Genomic DNA, 19829 nt, shown 5'->3' with positions numbered 1-19829 from the left:
AGCTTTGCCTAAAGCGGTTCGCTTTGCTCCTGGACTAGCCCGCTACCACCGTGACCCCCCCTCGCTTGTGTGAAGGAGGGCCGTGGGGCTTGGAGCCCTACAGCTGCTGCTCTATTTCACGCCCCTCACCTTCGACCAGGAGGTATGCCGGCTCAAGTCGCGGGGACTTGGAAGCGGTGCATGCATTTTATGTTAACAACACAGCTTCAGCTTCATCGCGGCTCCTGGTTTTGTTATCTTGGGTCATAAAGGATTTTCCTAAGATTTTCCGTCCTGGACTGCAGCATTTCATTTGCTGAAATTGTTGTAGGAACTTGGAAATACCGACAGACCAGTTTTGCTCCTGTAAAAGTTTTATATAATACCATGGAGTAATTTTGGGAGCACAAACCTGTCTCTTGCAGCCATATGAACGTTTACAGTGCATTGGTACCCACAGTTTAACTTCCAAAACTCTCATTATTTAAATGAAATGTTTGTAGCTATTTATACAATATAACAGCACAAAAAGTTGTGAGGTTAGCTTCAAGGAAGCATGATCAGCAACAGGCTGGAATCCTGAGTTTTCACCTACTTATGTGAAGACAATATTAAAAGCCTGTCCATGCTTGCATATAGTTATGATATATGGCTCCCTGATAGCAGTGTTTGGCATGAAAAAAAAATCTTGTCCATTTGTGTTTCTACTTAAAACAATCCATGCTTCCCCTTTAAGAGGAGAGTGGCTGTAAGCATCCTGAGCTTTATTATTTATTTATTTACTAAGCTTTATTCTTTATTTTAAATGTTTTATCTGCTGCCTTTTCATCCACGGGAACGTACAGTATTAAAAGAAACAAAAGCTAAAATAAATGACTGCAATATTAAAAATAATTAAATATAAAACTTATACATAAAATTAGTGATGAACACAAAGTGCTGTTTGGCACAGCATCTGCACAGGCGTTCTGCAGATGCTGTATGCTTTCCTCCCCGACCGGGTGATCACCCACTCACTGGCAGCAGCACATTTCCTTGCTCTACCTCCTCTGATTGATCAGTCGCCACTCAGAGACAGAACTGTGGGCTTTCCTGCCCTGCCTCCTTGTCTGAGTGGGCTTCGCCAGAGGAGGGAAGTGTTCGACACTGTCTCTGAGTAGATAGGCAATTTGAAAGATTTTTACCCTGCCTTTCTCCTCAAGAAGGACCCAAGATGGCTCACATCATTCAAACACAATATTTCAAGTTAAAAACTATACAATATCTGGAAGTTGATGTTACATACAGCACTGATGTTACCTGTCTGTCATGGGTTTAGAGGGAAAGTTCCATCCTATGGGGAGTGGAAGGCGGGACATCAGGAGGAGGGGCTGTACTGTATATATATGTGGAGCGTGTGTGGAGAAGTTTAGGAGAAGCTGGAGGGAGAAGAGCTGAGAGAAGAAGCTTGAGTGGGAGTCTGTGTGTCAGACAGGGTACTACTGTGTGTCAGTCAGTACCAACCTGATAGGTTCAGGTGTCTGTATGGTTAGCCAGAACTGATAGGTTCAGGGTCTGTGCTTTATTTAAGAGTGTTCTGTGTGAACCAAACTGTGTGTATGTATGATTGAGACTAAGCCACGTTACTGTATCTGATTCACTTGATCATTTTATTTTCCCTGTGTGTTGTTTAAATAAACCTTATTCCTTTATTTGTTAAAAATCCATTCCTGGTCTGTGTGACTCCTTACAGGGAATGGTTGGTGGCAGCTTAGTGAAACTGTGGCATATCCCAGTAGGTCTGGGTTTGTCACATTGATTGGTGTCCAGCGTGTGGGATACGACTGGTCCAGTTGTCCAGTGGTACAGCAAAGCCTTGGCAAGTGTGCCCAGAGCAAGGGGGGTCTAGTCAGGGACAATCTGAGAGCGCGTAGGTAATCTTCTAGGCTTACCTCACGGGGAGGTACGCTAGTAGAAGAACGTGTAACCTCAGATTGGGGACTAGATTAGGGAGCTCTGAGGCAACCGGTTTTGGCGGGAAAAAGGCTGTGGCAAAGCTGTGTAAAGTAGCAGTGATTTAGCCTGCCTGCTGCAAGGCCTAGCAGAGGGGGGTAGACTCTGGCTCGCAACTGTTGCAAGTTAGTGCTGAAGAACAGCAGTAATCTATAGAAAGCTGGTTCTGAGGCAAAAGAAGAAGAAAAAAAAAAGTGGTCGCTTTATTTTGAGGCTTGACTTTTGAAAGCAGCCTGTTCTGGGGGGGGGATTATGCCCTTGACTCGAAGCCAAATGGCAGAAATGGGTGAAGTGAAAGACCCCCAGGTTGACCAAGGTTCTGAGGATGAATTTGGCTCAGTGCAGGGTGACAGCACGGGAGAACAGAACCCAGAACTCAGGAAAATGCTCATAGCCCAACAGCATGAACTGAGGATGAGGCAATTTGAAGTGGAGGAAAGGGAAAGAGAGAAACAGAGACAATTTGAATTAGAGAGAGAGAGAATGGAAAGAGCAGAAAGATTGGAGAGAGAGAAAATGGCGTTTGAGTTGAGAAAATTGGAACTGATGAATCAGAACAATAATAACAATAGGGATTCTGAGGGAGGCCAATTGTCTAAAACTGACCTGAAGAAATTCCCTGTGTACCACAAGGGAGATTGTCCTGAAGTGTTCTTTTCCCTAGTGGAAAGAGCGTTTGTGGACTTCTCAGTAAGGGAAACTGAGAAGATGACCATCATGCGATCTTTAATCAGTGGCAGCCTTGCAGAAGTCTATGCAGAGATGCCAGAGGAACTGATGAAAGATTTTGCAGAGTTTAAAAAACTGGTGTTTGCCAGACATGGGATAAATGCGGAACAGCTGAGGCAAAGATTCAGGTCAATCACCAAGAAACCAGAGCAGACTTTTACCCAAGTGGGGGCCCAATTGGTGAGGCTGCTAGAGAAATGGCTATCTCAGGAGGGGACAGAGACCTTTCAGCAGCTCAAAGACTTGATAGCACTGGAACAGTTTTATTCAGTCCTCCACGGGGAACTGAAGTTCCAGGTGAGGGAAAGGAAACCTAGATCTGTGGCCGAAGCGGCCGAGATCGCAGATTTTATTTACCAGATAAGAAAGCCCTTAGGTGAGGAGAAATCTGTAGGAAAACCTAAAGAAACCTACAGCAAGTACTCTCAGGGACCAGGGAAAAGCCAGCAAGGGGGAGGGGCCCATGGTGAAGGGAAGCCCTCAGACATGAAACCAAGACCTCAGATTTTGGAGGGAAAACCAAAACAAGATGAGAAAGACTCAAAATATAGCAGAAAATGTTATTTCTGTCAGGGAAAGGGCCATCTAATCTCAGAGTGTGAGAAATTAAAGCAGCTAAAATCCTGCCTCAGGATTCGAGTGGAACCAAGCCAAAAGCTGTGTTCTGTGTCCAGAAAGAGCAAAGCCCCTTGTCACTGAGGGAGCCTGTTGCCATGGCTACTCAATCTGGAACAGTTACATCTGCTGATCAGGCTGAGGAAAATGGTCCCCTTGTGGAGGTCAAGCGCTGCTTGCTCGTGAGAACAGATTCTCAGTTGTTTGAAACAGCAGGGGTGGACGTAGGAATACTTGACCATCAGTATCGGGGGCTGAGGGACACTTGTTCCCAGGTGACCCTGTGCCATCCAGATATTATTCCTAGGGAATATATAATCCCAAATGAGAGCATGAAGGTGGCAGGGATTGAGGGGCAGGTGATCTCACTGCCAGTAGCGGAGGTACCTGTGAACTTTCAAGGCTGGAGGGGAGTTTGGCGGCTAGCGATTTCATCGACTCTGCCAGCAGCCGTGCTCGTGGGAAATGACCTGGCTGAACATGTGAAACGGGTGCTAGTGATTACACGTTCACAAGCCACCACGGGGACAGTTCAGGGGGGTACTGATGAGCCAGAGACGGAAGCAGGGGAAGGGAGTTCAGAAGCTGTGGTGGAAACCTTAACCACAGACAGCCGATTTGGCCAAGAGCAAAAGGCAGACGCCACTCTCCAAAAGTGTTTTGAACAGGTGACTGACGCCCAGCTAACACCTGAAACCCCAGTGAGATTTCTAGAGAAAAAGGGGATTTTGTATAGAGAGACCCTGAGGAATATCTCAAAAGGGGGAGATGGGATCCGAAGTCAGCTAGTGGTACCTGAAAAGTATCGCCCCATGATCTTACAAAGGGGGCACTCTGACATGTTTGCTGCGCACTTAGGGGTGAACAAAACACAGCAGAGAATCACACAGAATTTTTACTGGCCTGAAATAGGGAAGCAGATCAAAGAATTCTGTAAACAATGTGATGTGTGTCAAAGGCAGGGGAATAGCCGCGACAGGACCAAAGCAAAGTTGTGCCCTTTGCCTGTGATTGACACTCCGTTCAAATGCATAGGGGTGGATATTGTGGGACCTTTGCCCAAGGCCACAAAGAGGGGGAACAGGTTCATTCTCACCATTGTGGACCATGCCACGAGGTACCCTGAAGCCATTCCCTTGACTAACATTGAAACTAACACAGTGGCAGATGCCTTGGTGGGGTATATGTCCAGGATGGGATTTGCCTCAGAAATAATCACAGATTTGGGCGCATCGTTCACATTGAAGCTCATGAAACGGTTATGGCAAATCTGTGGAATTAAGCACAAGGAAACCACTGCCTATCACCCTGAAAGTAATGGGTTAACTGAGAAGTTCAATGGGACTCTAATGCGCATGATTAGGGCTTACTTGGCAGAGAATCCAAACAATTGGGACCAGAAGCTGCAATCCCTTTTGTTTGCTTATCGATCAGTGCCACAAGCCAGTACCGGGTTCAGTCCGTTTGAACTTTTGTTTGGGAGAAGGGTGAAAGGGCCACTCGATTTAATCAAACAAAATTGGGAGCAGATCACCCCGGATGACCCACAAGACATTGTGACATACATAGACTCTTTGAGGAATGACCTAAAGAGAAACCTAGAGCTAGCAGCAGAGACCCTGCAAGCTCAAAAGGTCAGAAAGAAAACATGGTATAACCACAAAGCCAGAGAGAGGCACTTTGACCCAGGGGAGGAAGTGCTTTGGCCTAGGCTCTGTAAAGAGAGCAAGTGTCAGCTGGGTAGCCCAGAAATAAAATACTTGGGTCACATGGTAGGGGGAGGAGTGATAAAACCCCTAGAGGCCAAAATAGAAGCCGTTCGTGATTGGCCTAGACCCAACACCAAGAAAAAAGTCAAATCATTTCTTGGGTTGGTGGGCTACTACAGAAAGTTCATCCCGAGGTTTAGCGAGATTGCGGCTCCGCTGACCGATCTGACGAGGAAGAAGACTGATGACCGCATCCCGTGGACCAGCGACTGTGAGGAGGCGTTCCGGAGGTTGAAGGAGGCGCTCATCAACTATCCAGTGCTGCGTGCTCCAGACTTCGACCGGGAGTTCATCATCTACACCGATGCGTCTAACAGTGGGGTAGGAGCAGTTCTTTGCCAGGAGGATGAGAAGGGTGACCAGCATCCAGTGTCCTACCTGAGTAGGAAACTCCAGAAAGGTGAGAGACATTTGGCAACCGTGGAAAAGGAGTGCCTGGCCATAGTCTACGCGATCCAGAAGGCCAAGCCTTACATCTGGGGAAGACATTTTGTTCTGTGCACTGACCATTCACCACTGCAATGGTTAAAGACAATGAAAACCCACAATAGTAAACTTATGAGGTGGGCTTTAAATCTGCAAGACTATGACTTTGAAGTGAAGGTGGTCAGAGGGTCAGTGAACTGTGTTGCTGACGCCTTGTCAAGAAGACCTGAAGAATGAAGACGGCGAAAGAAACATGGACTATGTATATATTTTGATGACAAAAAGTCAAATGTGTCTGTTTATTAAACATGTTGGTTTGTATGAATAAAGGTAACTTGATGTATTGTTAATGGTAAATGTTTAAATGCCTAATAGAGTGTAAGTATAAGTAAGTATGGTATTGTATGTTATTATATGACTGTTTTTGTTTGTTTTGTGTCCAGGTTGTTTTTTGGTGAAAAGCACCTTAGCTTTCCCCCTACAAAACAACTTATAAAGAGGGGAGGTGTTACATACAGCACTGATGTTACCTGTCTGTCATGGGTTTGGAGGGAAAGTTCCATCCTATGGGGAGTGGAAGGCGGGACATCAGGAGGAGGGGCTGTACTGTATATATATGTGGAGCGTGTGTGGAGAAGTTTAGGAGAAGCTGGAGGGAGAAGAGCTGAGAGAAGAAGCTTGAGTGGGAGTCTGTGTGTCAGACAGGGTACTACTGTGTGTCAGTCAGTACCAACCTGATAGGTTCAGGTGTCTGTATGGTTAGCCAGAACTGATAGGTTCAGGGTCTGTGCTTTATTTAAGAGTGTTCTGTGTGAACCAAACTGTGTATATGTATGATTGAGACTAAGCCACGTTACTGTATCTGATTCACTTGATCATTTTATTTTCCCTGTGTGTTGTTTAAATAAACCTTATTCCTTTATTTGTTAAAAATCCATTCCTGGTCTGTGTGACTCCTTACAGGGAATGGTTGGTGGCAGCTTAGTGAAACTGTGGCATATCCCAGTAGGTCTGGGTTTGTCACAGTTGAGTCAACTGGACTTCTTTCTTATTAGGTTGAAACATTTAGCTGCTCATCCAAGTAGCTTCTTCAGTTTGAGGAGAGTTGGTAAGAGATCCCTGATACACATATCGTGCTGCGGGCTAAACCACAGAAGCCTCTGTGCTGCAGGGTCAGAAGACCAGCAGTCGTAAGATCAAATCCCCGCGACTGAGTGAGCTCCCGTCACTTGTCCCAGCTCCTGCCAACCTCGCAGTTCGAAAGCGTGTAAATGCGAATAGATAAATAGGGACCACCACGGTGGGAAGGTAACGGCGTTCCGTGTCTAGTCGCACTGTCTACAGACAAATGGAAACTGTCTACAGACAAATGTTGGCTCTATGGCTTGGAAATGAGGATGAGCACCACCCCCTAGAGTCGAACACGACTGGACTAAAAATGTCAAGGGGAACCTTTACCTTTACATTGGTTTCACTTCCCTTTAACCTGAATAAGGTCCTTAAATGGACAAAGGACTGAGGGTGAGTGAAAATCCCACCTCTGCAATTCTTTTCCACCCATTATTATGGGTCATTAACTGTGGGCTTATTAGGTTTTCAACCTAATAAGTCCAGTTGCCATTATTCAACTTTCAGATAACCTCACCTGGATGACTGAGAACCTTCACAGATAAGTATACAAGTACTAAAAAGGATCAGACAAATAACACACTAAAAGACAGTAAATAGCAGCAACACCAAAAACACATTAAAAGCAATAAGACACAACAATCCATTAAAAAAAAAAACAGCCAGCCAGTCACTCAGGGGAAGCTTGCTTAAAGAAAAAGGCATAGCCACAGATGCTTGCAATTAAAAGCCAGTCTGTATGTCATATCAGGCATGTTGAAATGCACCAGTTCAATAGTGTGTGGTCCTCAGCATTATGGGCATATCTTGCAGAGCAATTTCTAACAGATGCTGTTAGTGTTGCATGAAATGTTTCTTCTCTATTGTTAGATACTTTGGCTTTTCGTGCCATGTAAGGCAGTGGTCTCCAACCTTGGGCCTCCAGATGTTCTTGGACTTCAACTCCCAGAAATCCTGGCCAGCAGAGGTGGTGGTGAAGGCTTCTGGGAGTTGTAGTCCAAGAACATCTGGAGGCCCACAGTTGGGGACCACTGATGTAAGGGATCTGAGCTGCTCTACATTTTAACACCTTTAGCACAGAGTAAGCTATTTTAACCCACTTCCTCTCACAAAAAATACGTAGATGAAGGCTTATTTGCGGCATACTGTCTGGAATACTTAGTAGAATCCACCCCTCCACTTTGGAAAACACTGTGAAAGCACTTGGCTTCCCACAAGCAAGCCAAGACCTTTGTCCTTAATGTTCATTGTAAGGATAGTTGAGATCCAAGACATCCATAAGGCCTTATCCCTAACCAGAAACAATAAATGTATTGATTTGATTATTCTTGTACTACTCATAGAAGGCTTCTTTCTATGCAATTCTCATGTTAATTTAGAACCATTTTCTACACATAAGCCTAAATCCAATGAGCAGTGTCTGTGTGATGGGCCTTTCTTCCTGTCCTCGCCCCTCTTGATACCACCTGAAATCTATCTGTAGAGGATTTCCAAGCCCTCCACAGCAGATTTCGGGAGTGAAGGAGGGGAAAGTGCTCTTTAAAAAATATATAATGAAATGTCCCCCATTGGATTCTGTTCATAAATCCTGAACTACATCAATATCAAAAAACCAAATAAAAGTTTTTTTTAAAAAAACACTGCCTCCTGCTTTGGCTATTCTGGTATCATCCATTTGAGAGGCTTTTGGATTAGTCAGAGAAATATTCTGGTGATGTCACAATGCTTGGGACAACTCTTACTTAGACAATGATGTCACAACTAAGTTCACTGCGCAGTCAGATGCATCACAGAGTCAGTAATAAATCTGAAGTACTGATCTATGTACAGTCAGTCAATCACAAGGAGATATCCGAAGCTGTCTTTTTATCCTTAAAAACCAGCCATTTCAAGTTATATTCTGTAAGTGGCAAAACCCAGTGAGTCACAATGATTGTCATTACATGGCTGATCTTCCTTCTGGTTTCAGAGCTGATACAGAAAATTCCAAAAACTAAGGTGAGTATATTTTGAAATATAATATGGAAATGTCATACAAATGACCTTAGTTTTGGTTTGTAGTCTGATGTAAGCTCAAAGAGTTTTGAGTTCCAGATATCTGAAATGGGTTCAATCCACATCATAAGAAATCAAGACTTTTCTCATAGGTCCAGATCCATTGAGGGATATGAGTCATTTGAGCATGCCTAGAACCCGACATAACCCACATCTACCTCCAATAAGTTAAACACACACACACACACACACACAAAATCATGGTAATAAAAAAATATGGGACAATATAATATCTGGTACTGGAAGTTTGTAACTACAGCTCACATAATACCTTACCTATTGAGTAGCTATGTAGGCTGGGGTTGATGGGAATTGAAGTCCAACTTTTTTGGCTTACATGTTGTAACTTTACCTGGATGTCAGTCAATGTTTCCATAATTTCTTTATTTTATCTTGGTCAGATAATGTTAGAAGAATCCCCTAGTACATCACTTCTTTTGTCCCTTTCCCCAGGGATGCCTAATAGGGGCATTCTGGAAGAAAGGGTAGGTTGTAACTATTCCATTCATTGGCTATCTCACTGTCCTATTGCTCCTTTTAAAGAGTAAAAATTTGCCATTTCCATCTTATCTTCTTAAAATCTCTCCCCCCCAAGTCTAAAAAAAAACCCCTCTCTGGGTCATGTGCTCTGGCCTCGAGACATGGTCTCCTATTTAATGTAGGATGGGCTTTTCTAACAAATGTTTTCTAAATAAATGTAATAACCTTTTTTTAGCCCTCTGCCTGGTTTATTCCTCCAGAGAGTAGAATAATATGGTGCGTTTAGAAATTCACAGGAACATTTTGTTTATTCTGCTAAGAAATCTCCTAACAGCGTTTCCCACAGACTCAAAAGTCTAAATCCAAATTTATGACAGATAATATATTCCCTTGTTCTTTCAGCATCCATAATCTAGGTATAATTGTTTTTATATATCTTGGAGTTTATGAGATTTCTTGTTTTTCCTCTTTTGTTTGTCTATTTCCTTGCACTAATTATTTTAATAGTTCTCTTTGCCTCTACATTGCAATTGCTGAAAGGTTGCATTCAGGATTTTGACCTTATTTCTCTCATCTTTTACTTCTGATTTTCATTTCTCTTTAACTATTTTAAGTTTAGTCATTCATCCGATGTTTGTTTCCTTTTGACTAATGAAATAATCTTCTTGCATCTTCCCTGATCTCTCTGGTTTCCATCCATATATCCTCTGGTTCATGGTCAGATGATTTTAATAATGCCTTTATATGGAGTTTAAATTAATCAGAATTTTTTTTTGTTTTGCACTATGATTCTTCTAATGTTCCTCTTCAGTTTCACTCTAATTTCTGATACTAACAATTTATGGTCAGTATCACAATCTGTTCCTGGTCTTGTTTTGGCAGACAGAATACAGTTTCTCCATCTACTACTTCCGATTACATAGCCTCTTTGCTTACTATTAGATATGGGGGTATTCAAATATGAATATCCCTGCACAGCTGGAGTTAATCCACTCACATGTCTGCCACTAGCAGTGGCCCCGCTTTTCCTTCCAATCGCTCCGGAGCCCGGTTGGCTAGCTACTCCTGGCAGGAGGGAAGAGGAGTCTCCTTACAAGGCTTTAAGTACTATACTCACTACCCGGATACAGCTGTCTTATTACCTGAAGCATGTATTTTAATAAGCAAGTTGTTGGCTTCACAGAATGCTATGAATCATTCTCTTGCTTAATTTCTCTTTCACCAAACTCCCCAACAATCTTTGGTTCTGCTTTATGTTCTACTTTTATGTTCAAGTCACTATATTAATCAGCACATTCTGTTTTCATGTATGATCAGCTTCCTGTGGTACTTGCATAAAACTTTTCAATTTCTTCTCCTTCAGCATCTGTAGTTGGAGCAGAGATGTGAATGATGGTTGCAATGACTGGTTTCCCAAGAAGTCTGATTGGTATTATTTGGTCAGTCTTTGCACTATCCTAGTTACCTATATTACATCTTGCCTCAGTACAGTGGTGCCTCGCTTGACGACAATAATCCGTTCCAGCAAAATTGCTGTAGAAGTCAGTCGTCGTCAAGCGAAAGTAAAAAGCCCATTGAAATGCACTGAAAATCGTTCAATGCTTTCCAATGGGCGAAATACCTCACTGCTCCATAGGGTGGCCATTTTCTGGTGCCTGTAGAGCGAGGAATCGGTCCTTAACACAGCGGGGAGCCATTTTGCACAGCGGGCGGCCATTTTGAGAGCTGCCAATCAGCTGTTTTTAATAATCGTTTAGCGAAAAATCAGTTCCCGAAGCAGGGAACTGCTCGTTGTCAAGCGGATTTTCTCCATGTAAACATTGTTTTGCGATCGCAAAAACCTCATCGTTAAGTGGATTCGTCGTGGAGCGGGGTAATCCTTAAGCAGGGCACCACTTTATTACAACCAAACATTTTCTTCTGGATTTATCATTGACAGAGTAAAATACGTTGTAATTGTCTGACTTAAAATGTCCTAAGTCCAACCTACTTCCATATACTCACACCAAGTACTGCAGTGTTTAAACATTCAATTTCTTCCTTTCCAGATTCAAGTACCGTATACATTAGTAAAATTATTATACTTTGATATAATTGTATTTCACATGTTCCAGTTATATGTGTTGTACAGCATTAGACTTTCCTTTGCACACTATGCATAGCAGGAATCGGATGTTCCTATATCTTTAATCTATTTGCATCGTGACAGCACAATGCATACTAGACTTTTGCTCTTCCCAATATTCAGCAGCGGTTTACCATTGATTTCTTCTGCACAGTACTAAGAAGATTCAGCTTGAGTGTCATTACCATTATCTGTGAAAGACTTTCTGCCCATCTCACCTTCCATTACTCCTGCTGTCCAGTAGCTGTTCTTCAAGAGTTTCTTTGCTCCCGTCACCATTGGAATTATCCATTATTTTCTGCTGATGTTACTTTTAATCCTAAAGAGGGTGACTGCATTTTAGTCTGCTGTCGCAGCTTTGATCATTTCATCCTGGGTGACCCTGCTAGGAGTCCAGATTGGTAAAAGAATCTAGCTCCCTGATGGCACTGCTTCCAACTTCCCCAACACCTTCAAACCACCTCATCACATTTAGATGTACACCCAAGAAGGAGAAAATCAAGAGGAATGATCAAGTCACAAAATATAGCAGGAAATATGGTTCAAGACCAATTATGTTTAATTTGCACAACACATATCAGAATAGGATAACTATATTCTTCTTTGCACAGAATTACGAAGGCCTGAAATTTCAGGTTTAGGCCTGAGTACAAGCCAGTCCTATTGGTTATTGAGCAGACAACAGAAAAGACGTTTAAACAATTGTTACTTGTTACGTTTTTGTGTCTGTATGCTTTAAACATCCATCTGAATCTCAATCTCTTGAACCTAGTCCTGTGCCTCACAGTACGATTTCTTGAATAAATGTAGGTCAGACAAAACTACTTCTCTCCAAACCTATTTGTAATATCCTATATGTTTGATTTGCAGGCTGAACCAGCAAAGAAGGAAGGTGACAAACATTAATTCATCTTGTGTATTGGAAATACAGTCCAGCTCACAATTTCCATTTATATGAAGAACACAGAAGATTTTTCAGGTGTGCTATTTAGAAGAGTAGTAAATTCTAGGACTGCTTAGAAGCTTATTAATATAGTATTGAACACAGTGATGCAATGTTCACACAAGTAATGGGTTTATGGCCTCTTAAAATTAACTTTGTGGCTTACTTGGTGGCTTTGTCATACGATACCACCTTGCCTCTCTCAAGCACAGAAAAGCAGTACAAACTTTACATCTGGACAGACATTAGAATTGAACCAATGTTCATTTTTAAAAGATGAACATTCTACATTTTGAAGTTTTAACAGTGTGTTTTCTGTATATATAATTTTATAAGCCATTTTTCACCAATCACGTGCCTCCTCAATTACAGGGTAGGCTGAGGGAGATTATTTACAATCCCATAAGCAAATCCAACAAGTTCTGCCTATTGAGATTTTTTAGAAAAGGCAGCAAGAATCTTGTGTTCTGCAGGTCTGTGGAATAGTCGAATATTCTGTTTATTGTTCTTTTCCATACCATACATTTTATATATTGCCTCTGATGATTTAGGCATGTTTCCAAACATTTGGCAAAAAGAAGAGATACATTGGCAGAAATCCAGTGTAGTCACAACACCAATAGGCATATTGAATCAATTAGAATTAACTCACCAAATCCCCATTGATTCAATGGGCCTATTCTAGTTGCAAGTTAATACTGGATTTCAGCCTTTGGTTGAAATCCTATTGCTTAGCACAGTAAGTCATATCTAAGATAGGCTTGCTGAATCAGTGAGGATTTGGTGAGTCATCTCCGTAAGTTCCAGTAATTCTGTGCTCCTACTTTAGTGGCAACTTATTATACTAAGAAATACGACATATAGTGGGCTAGTCAACTAAGTACTGTAGAACTTCTTGTATTGGATTCATTTCATGACTCAGCTATTTTTATCTTACCTGTTTGAAATAAAGTACGCCAAATCATAGCATCCTGTGCACAATTCAGACATTTGGGAGAATATATTCAAGCATTTTTCCTCAGGGATAACATTAAGGAACAATGTACTTTACAAACTCTTGTAGAAGGGAGCACTATGGCACTTTAATATCCCCTTCAAATTAAAGCAAACCAATGAAAATTCAATGAAAAGTTTAATATCTGCAATTTATTATATACATAATTTGCTTCAGACTGCACTCCGTATGTGCAAAAGCATACACTTCCGTGGCACCAGAAAAAACAGTTATGCTTGACAGTTTTTACCTGATTTGTCACATTGTGTTGAACACAATGAGGTTCACAAAAACATAACATGGACTCCAAAAGCATCCTCAGACATGAATATTTGATTGTATTACTGTGACTCAACAAAATAAATAGAAATCCAACATAATCAGCACAATTTATTCACTAGTCTTTTCAAAACTGTTTTTTCTTTCCAGTGTGTTTTGGCCTCCTACTACATATACTGTATAGAAATACAATTTAGTTATGGGATAATTAATGTTACAGAACACAAAAGCCAGATAAAATTTTAATTATTTTAGATTAAAATGGGAGTTTATATAAAAATAAGGTTTTACACATTTTTAGAGTTCTGTTTTAGAAAAACAGATTGAGGTTCTTCACTAAAGCTTTTTCATGATACACACTGTTCTGGCCTCTGATAACTGCTGTAAAAATTCTAAGTACAGCATTAGTAAAATACATAGAAGACAACAGTAGAATGAAGTATTTTAATTAAATACAAAGTGCCCTTAAGTTTATTTAGTAATATCAATAAATATTAACTACTATAGTTGTGCTAAGCAAGACGTGGAAGTGATTTATTAAAAACTCAATTCACATTGTCAAGCTTCAACACATCTTTAAACAGTAGAATTAACTCTTTGTCCTTATTCCTACATTCCTGGAAAAGGCATAAATGTGTAAAAGGCACATCTTCTAGCCACTGGAGAGAACCTGCAACCAACCCATAGTTTTGCTATAGCAGTCTATGGAGTCACCAACAATATTTCACACCAAGAAGAGAATATATTCCAACTTCTCTCTGTTTTAATGTTTTCTGTACCTCAGGAGAAAAGTTGAATATTCTACTTGACTAATGACACCATCCAGCAGCTGCTTTCAAGAGGAAGAAATAAGATGAAGAGGAAAGTATTTCTCTAAACAAGAATGCAAATGTTCGATAGTGTGTCATGTGAAAAAATAATACTACTATAATACTCTGTATTTAGAATGTGACACTAGTATTCATGGTGCTGTATGAAATGTCAAATTGTTATTAAAAGAGCAAAATTATGAAGATTGATAGTACAGTTCAGTCTTTCAAGTCACCTTCCACAAGGCAAGTAACACTGAAGAGTTTCAGAATACAGTCTTGATTTAAATCTGCAAAATGTGGTTAAAACATGCATATGGATTTTTAAAAGTTGTTAGGATTCTGGGCCATACAGAGTTGTATTATAATTCTGTGATTTGCTGAAGACATTGTGCACAATCCTGTTTTGTAAAGTTACATCAGTGTAAACTGGATCTGTTACTGGAAATAATTGAAAATGAAAGCTTCCAATTCCCCTTTCAGATTCTAAAGCTCCTGAGTGGGGTGGCTTTAATAGTAAAAAAGCACAGCTGAATAGCCATCAGCAGTCCTAATTCCAGCAGTAGTTAGCTGGCAGCAATTTTGACCATTAAAGGCTGTTTTGTCCCTATCCTAAGGCCCTCAAAGGCTTCCCCTGGGCAAAAGGCAACCTTACAGCAGAACCTGAAAGCAGAGATAGAACACTTTCTGATTCCAAGGTGCCCCTTAATTATTTCTGGCGCCAGATCCAGTTTATGGCAGCTTAACTTTACATAACAAGATACAGTGGTGCCTCGCTTAACGACGTTAATTCGTTCTAGCAAAATCGCTGTAGAGCGAAAACGTCGTAAAGCCAAAAAACCCCATTGAAACGCATTAAAACCCAGTTAATGTGTTACAGTGGGCTAAAAACTCACCATTCAGCAAAGATCCTCCATACGGCGGCTATTTTCGGTGCCTGTATAGTGAGGAATCCATCCCTAAGCACAGCGGGGAACCATGTTGCGCACCCGGCGGCCATTTTGAAAACCCGATGATCAGCTGTTTTGATCGTCGTAATGCGAAGAATCGGTTCCTGAAGCAGGGAACCAATTTTCGCAAAGCAAAAAAACCCCATTTATAACATCATTTTGCGATCGCAAAAAGATAGTCATAAAGCGGATTCGTCATAATGTGGGGCAATCGTTAAGTGGGGCATGACTGTAGTGCCCATTATGTGGGCTGATGAAATATACTTGAGAATTATAAAATGTACAGCAACTTGATCATGTTTCCAACGGTCACTGTCTTGAAAGAACAAATGGTTGCAAAATTCATATGTATGCATATTAACTGACTATAACAAAATGTTGGTAAAGTACACATGGTCACAACAGACTTTTAAAGTAAAGAGTTCCTGTCAAGCAGCATGCTAATTGCAACAACTGTCTGGTTTCACAAACCACACACAGTTAAACAAAAAAGGCTACATTATTTTAAAAGGAAATATCACTCCTCTTATTTTCTTTACATTTATACTCTGATTTGAATTCATCATCACATTCTACCACTGTATTAAAAAGTCAGATTTCTTATTTCCAGATACTTATGAAGAGGTTATCTCCACCACAGTTTTTGACATCTTTAGTAGTCCCTGCCACAACACCCAATGCCTATCTAAAATGTTTTAGTCTTGATTTTTAGAAGAACAGAAAGTCCAAGGAAAGCTGGTTGATGCAATTTTGAGGAACTGTAATGCTATCTTTTTGTTGTGACTTCACATTATGGCTACATGAATAAAACACTAAAAATGGAACTGAAATTCAAGAGCACAATAAACCTATAGCATTCACAACATTCACACATTTACTTTCATTTCTTTTGTAGTACAGTGTGTCAAACTTGAAATCAGCCCATGGTTACAGAAACAGAAATAACCTTTTGACAAACTTAAGAGAGCTGTTATGTCTCCTGAAAAATCATTCAAGCAAATGTATCAAGCGATTGTTCAGAAAAACTATAAGTACACCCATATGAGATGAATACTGGAATGCAGACTAAACCAGTATATATGATGGAATGATGAAGTAACAGCTGTAATGTACAGTAGGCTTTGGAGGTGTTACGCTATATGCACTTAATCTAAAACTAGAGGGGAAAAGTGGGGAAATATATATTAAAACATATTCCTAAAATTAATTAAGTGAAAGTCATAAAATAATATAGAAAACATTAAAGTGTACATTTTTCAGGATATATTTTTATTATTTTTTGGCAATGAGGCTTCAGCTAGGAGGCAAAGTGATCAGTTTGGTCCTATTTCATACTGGAAGAATTTCTAAATGACACAAATAGCCCAACTCAATCTTCTGCATAGCAGGAGAGGAAAGTATCAGGCAGTGGGCACAATCCCAGTTCAAGGGAAACTTCAATCTAACTGGGACTACACAGGGTTTTCCCCAAGGCTCCAAAAGAAATTCAGTAGGCCAGCAAAACAGCCCCATATCTAGCGTCAGCAAGTTCATTTTGCAGATCAGGCAGGAGGGATTTATACTGGCAAATCTGCTGCTGCTGTCTCTTTCTGCATGCTAGATACTGCTGACTGTTTATTTCACAGTTGCTAGTTGTACAGGAAAGTATGTAATGTCAAAAATTTTGATTTTTCAGTATGTTGCTTTTCCAGAAACCCTTTTCAAACAGGAAATCACAGTACAGATTAACATTGTTGTCAAAATAACAGTTACATTTTAAAAAATCTGTCTTTTACTTAAACAAAAAATGTGAATGTTCATTTGGGCATGCTTCTGTTCTCTCCTTTTAAAGGAGAGAACAGAAGCATGCCCTAATTTTAAAATAATAATACAAGAATACAGACTGGCTTATTCATTTGTGGGCCCACTTGATGCAAGCCAGTTCACGGTCTATCAGTAGTTTGCTAGCATCTTTGAACTACTTTTGATAATAGTAACATTCATTTCTTTCATTTATTGCAACTAATTCTCCATTAGTGCATTATTTATTTTGTAAAGAGAAAACCTTGGCAGATATTAATAAGTGTTTTGGGACCAAGCTACAGAATCACAGCTTAGATGTAGAGTTGCTCTCCATAAACCCAAGGGCTCTTTCTGTTCATGGAGTGCACTGACAGCCAAGCAAAGGCCTCCTAACAAAAGAAGGTGCTGGGATGGGAATTTTCTCAGATTCTCCCTTCAAGTTCCAACACCACTTGCTACACTGTCAGAGCTGCCCATGATCCACAACAGTACAGAAAGTGGCAGTGGGAATTACAACTGGAAAGGGGAATTTGAGGAAAAACTCTGCTCCAGATCATTCTTTGTTCAGCTGCAGAATTCCACTAAGTATGAAGGCCAACCTCATATTTCTAGATTTCCATCTTCTGCACAGTTTGTTACTCTTTCATGTGCAAAGTAAAACTGTAGCTGAAAGCTGGGAGAAGCAGAAGAATAGGGACAAAGGAGGAGTAACAAGAAAATCAGTAGCGGCAAATCAGTTAATGAGTTCTTAGCTTCTTTGCCTGCTTCTTGCGTTTCAATTCCTCCTCTTCACGTTTCAGCTCTTCTAGATCTTCTTTTATTCCAAGTCTCAAACTAGAATAAAAATAAAAATAATCATACTAAAGTGAAAAGATAATTACAAGCTAGACATAAAAACAGCAAATAGTTAATTAGAACTAAATCCAAGCTAACAGCTTCCTAATATTTATGCCACTGCTAGACAGTCTGAATTTCACAGAAGGAGCCACTGTAGGAACAATCTTACATTTCCAACACTGAAATGAATCACTACTAGAATATTTTACATTGGAACATGCAAAATTCCACTAAGTATGAAGGCCAACCTCATATTTCTAAATTTCCATCTTCTGCACAATTTCTTGCTCTTTCATGTGCAAAGTAAAACTGTAGCTGAAAGCTGGGAGAAGCAGAAGAATGGAGACAATGATACATTTTTTAAAATAAAGGCTCCTGTGACTAACCATATTGGTCTGTTGCAAAATCACCAAAACAAAAACCTCCCACATTTTCTAATAAAGACTACATATTGTGGGTTGGAGGACGGCCTCTGAGAGGCCTTTCAAGGACTGCAGATTCCTCAACAAGCAGTGGTCTTCTATAACTTGACATTACTACCAAGGTGCCAAAGAATGGAGTTCATGTAGCCTTGGACAGTCTTTGTTGTTTAGTCATTAAGTCATGTCTGACTCTTCGTGACCCCCATGGAGCAGAGCACACCAGGCCCTCCTGTCTTCCACTGCCTCCTGGAGCTTGGTCAAATTCATGTTGGTAGAACAATGACACTGTCCAACCATCTCGTCCTCTGTTGTCCCCTTCTCCTCTTGCCCTCACGCTTTCCCAACATCAGGGTCTTTTCCAGGTAGTCTTCTCTTCTCATGAGATGGCCAAAGTATTGGAGCTTCAGCTTCAGCATCTGTCCTTCCAGTGAGCACTCAGGTTGATTTCCTTCAAAATGGATAGGTTTGTTTTCTTTGCAGTCCAGGGTACTCTCAAGAGTCTCCTCCAACAGCAGAATTCAAAAGCATCAATTCTTTGGCGGTTAACCTTCTGTATGGCCCAGCTCTCACTTCCATACATCGCTACTGGAAAAACCATAGCTTTGACTATATGGACATTTGTCAGCAAAGTGATGTCTCTGCTTTTTAAGATGCTGTCTAGGTTTGTCATCGCTTTCCTCCCAAGAAGCAGGCATCTTTTAATTTCGTGGCTGCTGTCACCATCTGCAGTGATCATGGAGCCCAAAAAAGTAAAATCTGTCACTGCCTCCATATCTTCCCCTTCTATTTGCCAGGAGGTGATGGGGCCAGTGGCCATGATCTTAGTTTTTTTGATGTTGTGCTTCAGACCATTTTTTGCGCTCTCCTCTTTCACCCTCATTAAGAGGTTCTTTAATTCCTCCTCTGTCACATTCCCGGGGGTTTCAACAGGCAAAAGTCCAATAAGCCAGTCCAGTATCATAAGTCCAAAAGATGCAAAGCAGATACCAAAATGCCAAAGCCAAAACACTAACCGTAGTCAGAAGTCAGAGTCCAAAGCCAAGGGTCCATAAAACAAGGCCCAAGAAAAGCAGGAGCGTAGATGTGAGCCAGGGTGTTGACTTGTTGCTTCCAAGCCTCTGGGTGCAGATTTTATAGCAGCAGCACTCATCTAAAAACTTCATCCTGCTAAAACTCAAGGCTGGTTGACCTGATGTTCCCCTATGGGAAGTATTCATGCGAGCTTTGGACCTTCGTGTCATGAGTCCTTGCCGAAGCTTATCCCTCACTCTGGCAACTGGGAGAGCAGAATCTGGTGGTGATTCAGCTGTCTGCAACTCTGATTGCCCAGCATTTTCCTCAGCTGTAATTAACCCCTCAAATTCCAGATCTTCTTCAGCTGAACTCATGACATCCTCACTTTCTGCCATTAGAGTGGTATCATCTGCATATCTGAGGTTGTTGATATTTCTTCCAGCAATCTTAATTATGGCTTGGGATTCATCCAGTCCTGCCTTTCATATGATGTATTCTGCA

General features: G+C 41.0%; 1 protein-coding gene and 1 long non-coding RNA gene across 6 annotated transcripts in view; one reads left to right on the top strand and one right to left on the bottom strand.

Moving 5' to 3' along the window:
- The first annotated feature begins 12 nt into the window (after positions 1 to 12).
- On the top strand, positions 13 to 14529 carry LOC110088547 (uncharacterized). Of its 4 annotated transcripts, none has more exons than XR_013540868.1 (3): positions 13 to 142; positions 12169 to 12277; positions 14299 to 14529. It is a non-coding gene; the product is annotated as an uncharacterized LOC110088547 (long non-coding RNA). The 4 variants fall into 4 exon arrangements; XR_013540870.1 differs by lacking the exon at positions 13 to 142 and adding an exon at positions 7675 to 8636; XR_013540869.1 differs by lacking the exon at positions 13 to 142 and adding an exon at positions 8751 to 10612.
- Positions 13355 to 19829, bottom strand: part of SPTY2D1 (SPT2 chromatin protein domain containing 1) — a 26889-nt gene continuing 20414 nt past the window's right edge. The window contains exon 6 of one of the 2 annotated variants that reach the window (XM_020810910.3): positions 13355 to 17889. In XM_020810910.3, coding sequence (XP_020666569.3) covers positions 17793 to 17889 — 97 coding nt within the window. In that variant the 3' untranslated portion in view covers positions 13355 to 17792. The remainder of the gene's footprint in view (positions 17890 to 19829) is intronic. The other variant, XM_020810909.3, reaches the window with a different exon arrangement.

Source organism: Pogona vitticeps, chromosome 1 (assembly GCF_051106095.1).
Source record: "Pogona vitticeps strain Pit_001003342236 chromosome 1, PviZW2.1, whole genome shotgun sequence".
In the NCBI taxonomy this organism is placed as follows: domain Eukaryota; kingdom Metazoa; phylum Chordata; class Lepidosauria; order Squamata; family Agamidae; genus Pogona; species Pogona vitticeps.
Note: the sequence above shows the minus strand (reverse complement) of the source record. Positions and strands in the feature narration are given on the sequence as shown.